Consider the following 16043-nt stretch of genomic DNA (forward strand, 5'->3'; position numbering starts at 1 on the left):
TGAAATACTATAGTCTCAGCACTCAGGGGGCTAGTACTATATTCCTGTGCCTTAAATCTAGGAGTTCAAGACGAACCCAAGCAACATAGTAAGACTTCACCTCCAAACAAAACAATAACAATACACAGTGATTTGTTATCCTAATGGGGATGGTTAGTACTTTCTGCTGATTAGCATTCCCAAGATATAAAGCCCAATATTTCCAGATACTTTGACTTTCTAAAAAGCATAAACTAATGTTATAACACAGCAGTGTGTTAACATAAAAAAATCTGTGCCTTGTAAATTATTAATGTGAGAGATTAGCTCACAGAGTCAGTTTAAGAAAATTGCTTTAGTTTGTCATGCACTTACACAAATACAAATAAAGCCTAATGATTTAAGCCTAGTTAAGTCTTAATTGAAATGCATGATCCTTAATCTTAAGAGGTCAAATTAATCACCTTCTCCCTTCAACTTTTTTCTATTTCTGTATTTATTATAATTCCTGTGATATTTGGTTTGTTCACATGTGAATCTGTCTCCCCTCTTAAAGACAAGCCTTATTTTCTTTGAATACCCCTACTACATGAATCTGATAAACCTGATAACAATGCAGAAATTCTTACTTATTCCCATGTGAATCTCCTATCATCTCCCAGATCTTACAAACCATAAAGCAAAGTGAGAAGGATTTGATCTCTGAAGACATATACAAGTATTCCATAAGTGCATGGCAATTCCCACCATTTGAAGAAATTATTATAGTAGAAAATTTAGTGACAAAATTTATTCTGGGGCTAGCACTTGGAAAATATTTCTTTGATATTGTGAATAAGCCAAAATTCATATGTCTTTTTCATACATTAAAAATGCCTTGACAAAAATAAGTCAGGGCTGGAGTACAAGATTCAGTCTCTGGTATATAATTAATTGGTAATGATTTTTATCTCCTTTCCTACCTTCTGCTCATGTTTGTAGTGCTAGGGAGCAAATCCAAGGCTCATGCATGTTAGGCAAGCACTTTGCAATTGACCTCTACTCCCAGTTTCTGTTTTTCCCCTTTCATGGATGTAAGTCTTTGCATGAAATTCTGACCACATTCTGGCTGTTCAAAGCCTGCCACCAAGAGGCCTTCTGCATCAAGGAGAGCTTTCTTTCCCACTGCACCCTACAAAATCAGTATTGATTTACTGTGATCTGCTATCTGAAAACATGAACACAAGTATACCCTTTTAAAACGCATGTGAATAATATCCATATATTAAGCACAATCTCAAAGAATAATATCAGATAGTGTGAAGTTTACATGGATCTTAGACTATTGATTTCGTCTATGAAAAATCTTCCTTTTCCCAACTTGCTTTCCTTCTTAATTGTAAAAGAAAAACACAAAAGAGGAAAGACTGAAACTCTTGGACCTCTCATTTTTACTTGATACAATGATCTAAATCCCTCCCACCCCTCTCCTGGAGATAGGGTCTTGTATGTGGTCCAGGCTGCCCTCATCCCCAGCCTTCCAAGTATTAGTATTACAGGTATGCACCACCATGCCTGGTTCTTGCTCTATTCTTAATAGCATTTGTTTTTAAGGACAGACTACTTTGCATTAACACAGTATTCCCTGGCTTTCAAATGCCATTCTAAGTCGTGTGATTCTGACCCATACTATGTCACTGTGCCTTACCATCCTTATTTCACCGATGAGTCAACAAAAGCAGCACCTTAGGAATTAAGCGATTCATCTCTAAGGGCAAAATTGTTGTGGCCCCTCTGCCCCTCACCTTAAAGCTGGCATATACAGCTATACTTGCTGATGATTAGGAAAGCAGCCTTTGATAGAATATGAGTCTTGTTAGATATTCATCTCTGAGGGGAAAAAAAACTGGTATCTTATCTGTAGCATTTGAATATTACATTTTTCTTATCTTTTTCCATTTAGGATGACTTCCTTGTTCACTTAATTGACTGGTAATTCCTTTGTTTATTTTATTTTTTTGCTCCGATCTCAAGAATTAAGTCGTAAGTACTAATATTGCTTAGATTAATATTTAACTCTTTTTAAAAAAAAAAAACAAAATTCAAGTATTTTAGAAAGGGGTAATTTAGGCAGTCACATATATGTAGAACTTTGCATTTTAATTAAAAAGACTCAAAATGAACCTCTGACAGTAACAGATGACTAGTTCTAAACGCTGCATTACTATTTGATATATGTTCAGTATTTTCTCATGGATAATAAGTCCTATGACTTGTTTCAAGAAAAGTGACAGGACTAAAACAATTTTAAAAAGACAAAGCTGTTCTTTTTTAATCATGTGCTCATAAATAAAACTGGGTTGTGAATTATTTCCAGAGAAGCGATTGACAAAGTCTAAGTAAATCACTCTGAGAGCTAGCGCTGTCCCAATTGTTTCGAATGTTCAAACCTCTATCCCTGTTCAATGATGAATTTCCTTTGACAAATAAATATTTACCAGGCATGAAATATAGACTTGTTGTACTTCCTAAGGCCAATGCTGACTGTTTAAACTAAAATTTAATATTTTTCTTCACCTCAAATACACCAAAATAAGAACATAACTTACAAGTAACTCTGGCTGCAGACTGCCCATTAATCATTTTTTAGATAATATTGACATTGTGAGTCTTCAGTTAGAAAGAGAAACTGTAATTTCTGGATTGATCAGAAAATCTCAGAGCATTTGTGGGTTTGAAGAAAACAACCACATCTGGGGAAATAGGCTTTTCTTTAACTCCTATTATGAAGTCAAGAAAAAGCAGGTTTTCAACATTCTCCCATTGTCCAGTGAAAATTCTTCACTGGGGAAATGAAAGGGTTAATTTACTGGTGATTTGAGAAAAGACTATGACTTACCCTATTTTTTATTTTGGTAAACTATAGTGTGTGGGAGGAAGGTAGAAAGAGGCCCTAGAATGAATTCACTAATTGGGGTTTTCACCTGCTGTGAGTTTAATCGAATACAAAGCCTTATTTGTAGCTGAAGAGGAAGAGAGATTATGCAGAGTGTCAGAATTTCTGCCTAGTTTTGAAATTCCTGCAATTTGGCACAATCGTTTGGGAAAGGCAGACAAATAGTTACAGCTCTAAGCTGTTGTTAAGGTGGACCAGGAATGCTGTAGCTACATGCGCTTGAACTACCTTAACCAATTATCCATTTTTAACAGGAGTTGATGTGGTTCTTGTGGACTAGTAGTGCTGTATAGCTGGCAGGCTAATAGGCAAGCTGAATTCTTTCCCACGAAGCAACTACTGGCCTGTGAGGTTAATGAAGTGTGGCTTTATTTTAGTGAAGATGCTAAACTTCACATCTTTTTAGATGTTCAGCTTGATATAGGTGGCTCTGTGAAGCTTTGAGATATGGTATTAAATGAAAACTGCATGAGATTGAAGCAGAGTTCGACTTTATCTGGAACCTGTCTGGTGAAATCTTCGGTTTAAATGGCAGCTGGCTCAGAGAATGTTCCTCAGCCTGGCTTACCCTGCCTCCCTGCAGAGGAAGAGCCTGGAAAAATAGGCTTTTTGTGTGGGTGTGAAATGCTCTGTGTCTGAATGTAGAGGCTTCTTTGGTCGCTGGCTAATGTGAACTGGCTGGCGTTCATCTCCTATCCAGAAGATGTCGGTTTCAGGTTGATCTAGAGGTATTGTTATACATATTTTAATTAACGTTCCACAGTATTTGTCCTAACTGGCAATGATTCACAGTTATTGTAAGCATTTGTTAGATGTCTGATTCACTGTGCATGGCTAGTACTTGTACTATGCAAAGAGAAACATGGAGTTCTTATGTGTTTACCAGATACCCAGATGTTACTATTTTACTATCAAATATGTATCATATTACATGAAGCAATGCCTATACTTGGAATGGATTTTTTAAAATCGGATTATCTAGGTCGAACATAAGATTGTTTAGGGAGCAAAAAGAAATTCATGTAGATTCTTGGAGCTAAAGGGGCTCTTGAATCCTTAGGGAGTAGGGAAAAATCCCTTGGGGCCATCTTCTAGTAAGGGTGCAAACCATCCCTTTTCTTATGCTGCTCCTTGTTTTTACACTGATAGCATCAGACCAATATGGAAGCCAGAAGCAGCCTAGAAAGGGAAAAAAAGTGCTTGTGCAAAGTAGAAGCAGTGTGGCCTCTGCCTCTGTCCTTGGCCCTTTACTCCCTGCAGGTGAAGAAGGGCTCGTCCTAAACCAGGACACTTATAATACTGAAATGTCCAATCCTTCGCTATAATCTAGACATTTTCCCTTTCAGCTCCAGAGTGCCCTATCAATCTGCTTCCTGAATACAGCCACACTAATATCTTCAAGTCATTCGGTTGAAGAGTCAGTTCATCATGTCTTCCATGACCTTATTTTGCTATGCCTTGAAATCCTGGCTTAATGAGTGTTACTCACCCATTTTGGGAAAGTCACTCTGTGACAGTGGCTCAACTTTGGCTGTACATTAGAATTACCTGGGGAGCCTTAAGAATCCCAGAGTCCAAGACCAGTTGAATCAGAATCTCAGAGAGGGGTGGGACTCAGGTGTCTGAACTTTTAATCATTTCCCCGGGCAATTCCAATGTGCAGTAAGACAATGACCTCAGGTCTTCCTCCTCTTCCATTCTTATATGTAGTTAGTCGTCTCCTGTAATTACTACCTTATTTTACCCTTTGTACACCCCTCCTGCCACTGCCATAGTTCAGATACTTCTCACAGTACTGCTTTCAGGACTGGTCTCCTAAGTCTAGTCTGTTCTGTTCCAGCTCCCACACAACTACTCTACTGGTTCTTCTAGACACAAATATGGCAGAATCACACTCATGCTTAAGTTTCATCCTCTTCAAAAAGTTCTCCCATAGCATTTAGGATATAGGCCACATTCTGAGTTTTCACACTAGATCCTTTTCATTTTGTTTTCTTCTCTAATCCTTTCCTTAATATTTTCTTCTGAAGGCTAAACAGATCACCCAGGCTCTAGGAAAGAAGAGGGATCTTTACCATCGCATCTGTGCTAAACACCATTTGTAATTCTATCAGTTTTTTTTTTTCTTTGGTGGGTTGTGGGGCTTGAACTCGGGGCCTGGGTGGTGTCCCTGAAATCTTTTGCTCAAGGCTGGTGTTGTACTACTTTAAGCCACAGTGCCACTTCTAGTTTTGAGTGGTTAATTGGATATAAGAGTCTCATAGGGACTTTTTTGCCCAGGCTGGCTTTGAACCACAATCCTCAGCTCTCAACCTCCTGATGACAGGCTTGAGCCAACAGTGCCTGGCAATTATTTTAACTATACTGAGGACTGAACCCAGAGCCTTGCACTTACTAGGCAACCACTTCTGCTACATCCCCCAACCTCTCATTCATGATTTTAATTAGGCTTTACCCCAACAGATCAGAGAAGTTCCGTGTGGCCCTACTGAAGAACCTACTATAAACATTTTTTCAGTGAATGAGTCTAATCTGTTTTCAGCTCTGTTGCCCCAGACGGTGGCTTTGGCTGAATGGGTCCCTGTTTGATGAAGTCTTAGGAGAAATAGATGGCACATTTGAAAGAGGTCCTTCAACAGAGTAGAATGGAAAGACTGTTTTCAAAGGGCTGCACAAATCAAGGGCAAGAATAAGGAGTTGGCAAATATTTATCCAAAAGCTCATGGAGAAGAAATGGTTTGGGGCACCTGCAGAATGTTGGGACTGTAGGAAAGGACTGCTTAATAAGAGTTGTAGCTGCAGGTCAAAGAACTTAACCACTGTCAGGCCAGTGGCCAGCAGGAGAGTGCCTGAGGATTAAATACCCAGCTACCACTGTCCTTCTGCCCTTTCATCTTCTTCTTTGAGCCTTTCATCATGGCCTCCCATTGGTTGAAAGCAAAAGCAAATCAAAGGGCAAGAGAACCTGATTGATGCCCTCCATAGAGGTCTTGCCTCCTGGGGGCTTGCAGCAGAGTAGAGAACAGAGAATAGAAATGGAAGGGACAATTGGGAAATAGAGAGCATAGTTTCTTAGGTCAGAGAAGTCTGTTTTCTTTAAGATTCCCACAAGATTGAAATAATTTCAAAAGCTGGAATTGGAGCTGTAGGAAAATTTACTAGGTCACCTTTCTTGACCTCATGTCATCTCATTCATTTTTTTAAAAACCCATTTTTATCAAATTTGCTCTCTTAGACTCTTAGGCATCTGTTAGATTGCTTATGAGCACACAGAGAGATAACAAAGGCTCTTCCCTCATGCGAAGAAGCCATATTTCTCCATGGCAGTTTATCTATGTATCTAAGAACATGAGCCATAGAGTCAGACTCTAGTTCCAGTCCCTACCACTGTGTTTCAAATGTGATACTCACGATGGGTTCTGGAGTCAGGATTTCAATTTAACTTTGTTAGGATGGCAGAACTCCAAGTGCTTTTCATGTCTGTAATTCACATCAAAACAGTAATAATAACATTGACAATAATGATGGTGATGACAATAAAGGAGGCTTGGGCATGTGGACCAGTAGTAAAGCACCAGCTTAGCATGTGTGATGACATGGGTTCAGTCCCCAGCAGCACCAAAAAGTAATAATAAAGTGAAATAGTTACTATAAATAAGCAATCACTGTGTATATGATATTATTATATAATTTACATGTGAAATGAAGATGTGTCACTTCTATTCATTCTAAATATCTTTCCCTAATAAGCAAGACTCATAATCTGACTGAAATTGACAACAAAACAGTGTGATGCCCATGTCATTTCTTAATAATACTTTTGGTATTTATTTTCTAAAATGACACCAAGATTTGGGAACAAGTCTTCAAGCCTAAAAAAGAACTTAAAGATGTATTTTTAAGGATTGCCATCTGTCAAATTAAAAAAAAAATCTGAATAGTGATTTCTTATTTTACATTCTTCCCTCCCTTCCCCCTGACAAAGCATTCTTAGTAGTTTTCTAACTGAACATTGGGGATATATTTTAGAGAAGAATTTCAAAAACCCTTAAAGCTGGAGCAGGAAGTTTTCTTTTGACAGCACTGAGATTTGAACATGGGGCCTCAGCTTGCCAGGTGAGCACTCACCCACTTGAGCCATGCCCCCCTCCAGTCCTTGAGGATGTGATTTAAACAGGCAAAATCATCTAAACTACCAACAAAACATATGTTGGAAATTATACAATTTGGGGAGGGGATTAGGAGGAGAGAAAGTGGGAGAAAAATGGGGGAGGGGGGAACAAGTTGGACAAGAAATGTACTCACTACCTTTCATATGTAACTATAACCCCTCTCTACATCATTTTGACAATAAAATTAAATTAAAACAAAGACTAACATCTCACCACACTGGTGTTGCAAATCCTTAGCTGACTGATTTCTAATATTTACAAATGTTCATGTTGTGAGATTCATATCTTTGCATCGAAGGAAAAAAATATTTAAGTGATAAACCACATTGACTTAGAGATTGCTGTCATTGGTTAACTGCAAAAGCCAGTACTTCCTCATCACAGAGCACTAAGCCTTATTTTTACTCCAGAGGAAGCTAGGGGCAGACCTAGAATCTACTTTTAGACCAAGGGACACTCTCACTCAAAATGAATCCTAGTGTGCCCCCCTCAGTCGGTAATAGCAGCTGCTTCCACAGCCCACTAGCTCAAGCAAAAGGACAGCACAAGACTCAAGACTCGATTCTCAGGTGAATGTCAGAAGTGCTGTACTTGTTAAAATAGCAACAGCAGTCATACTTATATACACCTATCTTTAGTGATAACGTTTATATTTTTATCTGGTTTGTCAGAACTGGCATCTCTTTTGCCTTAAAAACACTTTTCTTTTTGCTTCTTTGCTGGGCTGTAGTATACAATAAAAGGAGATTGATGTCTCCGGTACTTTCATCTAGGGGAAAAAATGTTGAGCAAAGAAAAAAAAAAGAGTATTTAAAAAGTAAAAAGGGAATGCATTCAAACTGTAGACTGAAATGGAATGAATCAACCAGAAATGAGAATAAGAAGCCAATGGTGGAAAGGAGATAAAAAGAAAAAAAAACCGGCCAACAAAATAAATAGACAAAGAGAGACAATGGAAACACTAACGGGAGTTTATTAGAAGATCCCCTTTGTTTTGTATTTTAAGATATTAAGGAGAGATTGTGGCAAATTCTTGTGCTAATGAAGGCTTTCTTCTTTGGGAATATTTCCAAACTTGAAGTAATTGTGAGTAGTTAACCTGTGTCATCATATTACACCCTCTTAAAGTGAGACACATTGAACCAACCAGGCCCAGGTAACTTCAGGAATAAAATGTTCTATTGGGGAAAAAGTTCCTTTTCGATTCTCCAGTGAAAGAATATTGCAAGACCAAACCATGCAGCACTCTTGGTTGCCATGTCTTATATTACCAGTTTATACTGGTACTTCTCAAACTTTTCTCACCTACTCAAGAGTTTGAGATTCAGAAGGTGTGGAAAGAGACCCTGGGGAATTTTCTCTCAGGTGATTCTGAAACTGTTAGTCCAGGGACTACATACTGAGAACCACTGCTGAGAACTACCACCCCAAACATGAATGCTTCTTAAGAATCCTGTTTAATCCAGGAAGAGCCTAAAGCAAATTTCCGGTTTTAACAGCCCTATCGCTTTAATCTTCAATTGAGGTGGAAGGGAACTGGAGTAGGAGGAACTAGATTATGCATGTGTTTTTTTTTTGTTGTTTCATTTTCTAAAAAACAAAAAACAAAAAAAACACTCCAAACCTACACACTAATTATCAGAGATGAGGTCATTTGCACCTAGGTCATTTATTTAAGCAACAAGTAGTCTTGTCTGAGGTTTTAAGGAGGTGCTAGCAGAGTGGTGTGTGGCTTCCAAGTTCCTAGGTCTACCTTAAATTTCTGTCCTCCTGCTTTCTTTTTTCTTTTTTCATTTGGAAAGCTCTAACTGCCGGGTCCTTGGGAGTCCTGGTTCCCAAGTCCCAAGGTGGGGGCGGAGCCCAGCACGGCCCCGCCCCGTCTGCCCGCAGCCACCCCTCCTCGGGCCAGCCCGCCAGCCCGCCCCGCCAGCCAGCGCCGGCTCCTCCGCAGTGCTTTCAGTGCTTTCAGCTGGGAGCCTGGGCGGCGGCGGCGCTCGACTTTCGGGGAGCCCGGCGGCTCTGGAAAGCTCACTCCTCAGCTCTCACCCGCTCCCTGCCGCGGAACCCTTGCAGCCATGAGGGAACAGCTGAAAGGGTAAGTGGAGTGTGGCCCCGGTTCTCTTCGATCGCCGCAATCGGAGCACTTGTAGCACTAAGCCCAGGGACGAGCTAAGGAAGCCAAAACTTGGACTGGCTCTGTAGCTGGACCCTGGCGGCGGCGGCGGCGGCGGCGGCGGCGGCGTCGAGGAACCTCTCCCGTAGGTCCTGGCGGCGCCGCTGCAGGTGCGACCCCGGGGTTTCCACCCGAGCGCTGGCTCTCGGGGCACCCTCTTCCCGGGTGTTGGGACAGACTCAGAAATAAAAGGTTGATGTTTTCGCCCCGGTGCCGGGGGTGGGGTGGGGGGGCACAGAGCGAGCGAGTGAGCGGTCCTCACCAGGAGTTAGGGGCCGAGAGAGCTTTCTGGGCTGCCCGTATGGACGTGAGCCAGACCGGTTGTTCCGAAATCCGCGCTCGGCCTCGCAGGAGGAAGGGGCGCGAGCGGCATTCCCTTCCATTGCATGGCAAGTGCCAAAAGGTCAACTTTCTGCCTGATTTCTTCCGTGGATTCCAACTGACATTTCCCGTGCTGGGTTTTCTCCAGTGCTTAGTGCATCCCTCCAGACTTGGAGAAATCAGGAAAGAAAATCCAATTAAAGCTTAGAATTCAAGGATTTCACCGAGAGAATATTCAATGTTTTTTGTTTGTTTGTTTGTTTTTGTTTGTTTGTTGGGTTAGTTGATTACTTGGGCTTTTTTTGCTTTTGGGGTTTCAGAATGCAGTCATTTGTGTGTGTGTGTGTGGGGGGGTGTCCTCTCTTGTTTCTCCAGGTGTCTCTCTCGTCTTCAAGCAAAGTTTGCCATTCTCAATCTTTTAGGGCAATGAAAAGGGCAGGACACTTTGCTTATCTCAGTTAAATTGGAAGTTAAGTGTGCAGCTGAAATTGAAGGGGTTTCGTTGCCTGAGGGAAGCCTAGTATTAATTATAACACCATGAAAAAAAAAATCCACCCATCCGATGGAAGAATAAAACACCAGAGTTTGAAGTGAAATCTACATTCTTCTTCCACCAATAAACTCTTCTTGGTCCCCATGGTACTTCATCCCTGCCAGCCTCTCCTTGTCACTCTCATCATCCTTTCTTTTTCTGCTAGACTTTTTTTTTTATTTCCTGTTTCTACCCTTTTCCGGAGGAGACAGTTGCTCTCAGAGAAGAGAGAGGAGCAAATGCAACAACATGGTTAGAGGAAAGGTCCCTGACCCCTCATCACCATGGAATTGGTTTTAGTCATCATTGTTTGATCTTGGATTGGACACGACCCTGAAGTGAAATTGCTTTGGCCAAAGTTGAGGGTGGCTGGGAAGTAAGGCTTGAAAAGCAAATAGAGCAGAGGACTAGCAACAGCTGCAACAGCCGCAGAGACAGTCATCTTTGCCCTGGCTTGAGTCAAACAGAATAAAATGCTAAATATCTTAGGGAACAAGAAAAGAGGAAACTAGAAATAGGACTTCTGATGCCTCATTTAACACCCAGCCCAGCTTCATGCCCTCCCCACAGTAGCAGAAACTTAGAAATATATTTTCCCATCCCACCCTGCTACTATTCCAGCAATGCCAGCCAAGTTCAACAATTGAGTATGCAAAATGCCAAGGTTCCTCTAGAAAAAGTGCGATCCCCACATTAAAGAAAAATCATTTGTGGGGGGAAGGGAGAATCAGGGGGCTCCAGATTATATAGGAAGCCAAAGTAATCCTCTGCAAATCACAAGAGAATGCTACCTTTTTATATCAATACATTGTGATTCGTTTCCTCCCTGGAAAGTAGTGAAAAGAATATGCACATACATACTATATATTTATACATATATATTATGTGATATATATATATATATATACATATGTATTGAAAGGCAACTCTTTCGAATATTTCAACACCAAACAACAGAGGTGGCAGAAGAAATTTTATTTAAATTAGGCAAATGCCATTTTCTCAGGGAAAGCGGAGATACTTGTTACTTTTCACAAGTGGTTAATGTTTGTTTTTAACAACTAAAAAACCAGTTCCAATAAGTCTGATTATTCCAACACTGACAGCAAGAAATGCTCTAGGGTAGTTAAAATAACCTTGCACACTACTTGAAACTAAAGAAGGTGAGAGAAAATTTAAATTGTATGGTAGGAAATTAGGTCAGCCCTATGCTCTGTAGAGTAATGCTTTAATTTCTTGTTATTGACAAGTAGGTGTTGCTGAGGTCTTTTGTCATAGTCAGTGATTTTATATTTTAATTTGCATCATGGTCCCAGAAGAAAAAAAAGAAATTATTGTGGTTTGTACAAATACAAAAAGGGGGGGTGGGTGGGAATCAGCTTGAAAGACTGCTCAAAGAAGCATATTTGATGCCAGGCTTTGGAATCACAAGGGCCAAAATCAATAACATTTTTTTCAAGATTTGAAGAGCCTTTTAAGGATTATTTATGAAGCCAATGTCTGTGTTAATGTACATACGGAATTGTGATCTGTGTTGGATATCATTGTTTTGGGGAATTCTGAACAAAGATGTACCCTCTGCCGGGTGAACAGGTTTCAGAATTTGCCTTCTGGTTGCAAATGGTATAGGAAGAGTGTATTTCCAATGTGAAAGTAAAATGCACAGCATATTTTTCCATATTGTCTGCATATTCCAGGTTAATGTGAGCTGTCTGTCACGGAGTTATGGAGTTACTGAGAATTTTCTACAGTTTTGGAAAACAGGCACAGACTAAGAAGTACAGCTATAATAACCAGAATTGATCCTACCATCCACCAATCAGTTTGTCTTGAAAGTTAGAATATAGATATGATTTGTTCAGATTTTTGCTTATCAGCCAGCTAGATTCATCTTTCCTGTGTATTTGGGGGGTTCAGTATGTCCCAGTAGGGCTTCAGATTCACCACAGGTGAAATTTCCCACATCCAGTGAAATGAATATTTGCCTCGTCCAACAATTTGAACTCCTTTAAGCTATGCTGCCAAGCATTTTTAGTACTAAATGGCTAAACACCTATTTTTTTTCTAGTTTTGGGATTAGTCACACCCTCTTCTGATTTCCACTATGTCACTTCTGTCCTTTAGTGGAGGTTTGCAGTTGAAGTGAAGCTACTTGTTTTGCATTGCTTAAAAAGAAAAGGATTGTGTATTGGAGGGTACAAACATAGGGCATGGGTGGGCTTTTGGAAGTAATTGACTAGTTCATGTACCTGAATTATTTAAATTCTTCAGAATCCAGGTATTGGGAAAATAGTACCTAATCTTAACCCTTAAGTAAGGGATAGGATTGGGGCTGATGATTTCATCTTCTAGTAAAGAAAATTAAGGCATTATTGAAGACTGATGTATTAAAGAATAATTTCTAAGCTGGGCATCCTTGGCTCAGGCCTGGAGTCCTAGCTACTCAGGAAGCTGAGATCTGAGGATTGAGGTTGGAAGCCAAGCCCAGGTATGAAAGTCTGTGAGCGAAATTTCATCTCCACTGAAAGACTGGAAGTGGGGCTGTTGCTTAAGTGGTAGGGCACTAGCATTGAGTGAAAAACCTGAGGGAAAGAGCCCAGGCCCCGAGTTCAAGTCCCAGTGCTAATGCACACATACAAAAAATAATTTCTAAAATGTTATAAAGGTGGAAATGTAGACGTGTTGGCAGACATGAGATGTTTTTCAGACAAGGGGAATGCCAAACAATCATTGTGTGAGATTCTCCTGTCCATTGTGTACATACTACTGCTCAGTCCTTTTAGAATTGCATTTGGTACAAGTTTGTTTCATTCCCAAGTTCCTCTGATTTGAAGTCCATTTCACATGGTATCTTTTCTGGGTGGTTTTCTGTCCCTGTAGAGTCAGGTTTATTAGCTCATCCAGTTCTCTGCAGAGCTGTTGAAGACTCTATAGTCCTACAAATGTCCTAGAGAGAGGGCATTGTTAGTACACATCATGTCTGCTAAGGGCCTATCTATAGGGGGGGCAGGTGCCCTTTTCTTTCTTTTCTTCCTGATGCTCACATCTGCATGGCCTTTGGAATGACAGGAGGCCTGAATTTAGGGTGGCCTCACTCATGTATGGAATTAGTGCATACAGTCAATTTTCCTAGCTCAAAAACATCCGAGAACCAGCAACACTTCTTCCATAAAGCTGCAACTGCAGCCTTCTTGTGCTGTGCATATAAAGTACCAGTCCTGCCCCCCCCCTTCTCCAGATCCTAAACCGGTTTGGTCATGGGGTTTTGTAAACCCCCTAAAGCATGGAGCACATCTCTTGCTCTTTTTACCTGTGAAGACTTCCATGTCACTCGGTTACATAAGCTCAACTGATAACCCCTGTTGGCATTCCTCAAATTCAGATTTTCTCTTTGGAGAAGTAAAACAGAAATGAATATATTTGGAAGAGAGGGAGACAGCCTTTCCCAAGTGAATATTTTCTTGCAAATTGATTTCAGTAGCCTTGACCATTCAATCACTGAAGGGTAAATATCACAGGGATGGTCTTTGAAGTGGTATGGTCTGGGTAATTTCCATATGTCCTTATGAGATTTACGATTATATTTATTAAACTAACTTTAAGTGTCTCTTTGCTTTTTATGTATTTTTCCAAGGCAAGGATAATACACAGGGAGTGTAGCTTTTATTCTCTAGGTAGGTTTTTCTTTTTCTTTTTAAGGTTTGACTAACTGCAGTTAGGTCCACATCAATACTGTAATCAACTCATAAAAGGTTTGCTTTTAATGGCTGGTAATTTGGGAACCACATGATAATAAAAATGAGCCCATATTGAGTATCAAAAGGTGCCCAGTCAATTAATCCTTTATCTAAATTAATCCTTTACCTTTTGCTCAAGTGAGGCGGCCTCTCCCAAATTTCATAGCCAGTAGGGCACAGAGCCCTAACATTTTTTAAATGGACAGATCTAATGTTGTTGTTTTTTTTTCAAACTCCTTTTTTGTGTGTAATACCTCCCTTTGTGCTTTCTAATTCCCTGGAAATATCCAAATTTAAGCTATTTCTCCTCTCCATTTCCACTCCCCCCAAGATATTATGAATAGGCTCAGCACATGACTACTGAAATATTGTTCCAAGCTGCATTTTACTTATCAAAGCCCGTCATGTAATCCCTGAAAACGGGAAATATGATGCTATGGTGGTTTACGTAAAGGGCCAAAGTAAGGAAAAGTATATGTAGTTATCTCTCCTGGATTAATTCTTGTAATTGAATGAGGAACAAAGGTGTTTTGTTCCTTTCCCTTTTGTGATAGGAGCTGATAGCTGGCAAACACACTTCAAGAAATGGAGGAGAACTGTGAATGATTCATTCAGGTCCAAGTAAATATAGGGAGAAGTGGAGTGTTGTATAGAGTACTGAGTCAAAAAGACATTCTAAAAATAATGGAGAGAGGGAAGATATGATATAGTAGTTGAGGGCAGGAGATACTTTAGGTTGAAATGAAATACAGGTGTCACAGATAGGAGATCTGGATATAGAGAAGAAAGAACAATGGAAAAGAGAGACTGGGAAGGCAAATGAGAAGCTAGATAATTTATAGTTATGGAACTGCTGTCTGAAATCTCTTTTTGACAGCGTTGAATAACAATCGTTGTCAATGTCCTTTCTGTATGTTCCATAATTGGACAGATGAGGGAATCTTGATCTTCAGTTATTGATCTTATAATGAGATCAATTTATTATAACTGAAGTGCAATCAATTTATGGGTGCAGAAAACAAACATTCTAGAACAAAATGATGCTCATATTGCTTTTCCCTTTGAAAATGAAAGCAGGGGCCTCTCTGCCTGCAAGATAAATAGTCTTCACTATTCTATGGAAGTCCTTGGAAGTAAAGATGCCGAATGATTCAAAAGTAAACCATTTTTCTTCCTTTTTTTCCCCCCATACTGCCCATTGTAAATTCTAAAATGCCTCTTTATGTTTTGTGTTTTAGCCATGAGACGCAAACAACTTGCTGGGACCATCCCAAAATGACAGAGCTCTACCAGTCTTTAGGTAAGGACATGACCATGTTTCCATGCAGTTAAGTGACAGATGACATTCCATATAGTTTGTAGTGTACAAATCATTTGTTGTATAAATATATCACTAGGTTGTTTCAAGGCTGAAATCAATGGCACTATCTGGTAAAAATTGACAATCAGCTTGCTTTTTCTTTAGTGATTTCTTAAAAATAACTTTAAGAATTTGACTGATTGCTAAAAATTCAACATATCTAAAGGTCCTTGTTGTACTAGCGGCTGCCTGAAAGGTTAGAAAAACATTTGCAATTTATAGCAGGCTTTTTTTTCTTACAAAGAAAGAAAACTGTTTCAAGTTATTCTTATTGATTTCTTCTGTGTGAAACCAAGATGACAGTTCTGCCGGACCACAAATGTTGTGTAAAGGAATTTTCTGCCATTTTTCTGGTGTTCACAATTCCCAAGGCCTGTCACATTGTGATCATTTAAATGATAGCTCCACCATGGCTTGCTTGGTGTTTGTGTGAGAATCTGCTACGGTTTTCTCCTCATAACTTGGAATTTTTTGGACAGGCACATAGCATACAAATAAGAGGAAGACACCAATCTCTTTAACACTCGATAGCTCATTCTGCCATTTAGCTTTGTAGGGATTAATCTGCAATGAATTCTCTGCAGTTTTTATATTGCTATTTTGTTTCAATTAAAAAATGGCACTACTTCACTACTTTAAAGTCTGCATTTTTGTGGGTGGATATATGTTTATATACTAATGCCCACAACATGATCTCTCGGTTTAAAGCTAATGTGATAAAAGCCAAGGGAATTGAAATGCTTAACCATAAATTTCGTGTGTGTGTGTGTGTGTGTGTGTGTGTGTGTGTGTGTGTGTGTGTGTGTGTGTGTGTGTGTGTGTGTGTGTATTACC

The 16043-nt window shown here is 39.8% G+C and overlaps 1 protein-coding gene across 8 annotated transcripts in view; it reads left to right on the forward strand.

Moving 5' to 3' along the window:
• The window catches only part of Dmd (dystrophin), a 1242252-nt gene that overhangs the window by 1095378 nt on the left and 130831 nt on the right, over positions 1 to 16043 (forward strand). For 4 of the 8 annotated variants that reach the window (XM_042692425.1, XM_042692426.1, XM_042692427.1 and 1 more), the window contains exons 1-2: positions 9012 to 9181; positions 15088 to 15149. In XM_042692425.1, the coding sequence (XP_042548359.1) occupies positions 9162 to 9181; positions 15088 to 15149 (82 nt within the window). In that variant the 5' untranslated portion in view covers positions 9012 to 9161. Of the gene's footprint in view, positions 1 to 9011; positions 9182 to 15087; positions 15150 to 16043 lie in introns of those variants that run through there. The other 4 variants (XM_042692421.1, XM_042692422.1, XM_042692423.1 and 1 more) reach the window with 1 other exon arrangement.

This window comes from Dipodomys spectabilis, unplaced genomic scaffold (assembly GCF_019054845.1).
Source record: "Dipodomys spectabilis isolate Male_0828 unplaced genomic scaffold, ASM1905484v1 ptg000156l, whole genome shotgun sequence".
Lineage (NCBI taxonomy): Eukaryota > Metazoa > Chordata > Mammalia > Rodentia > Heteromyidae > Dipodomys > Dipodomys spectabilis.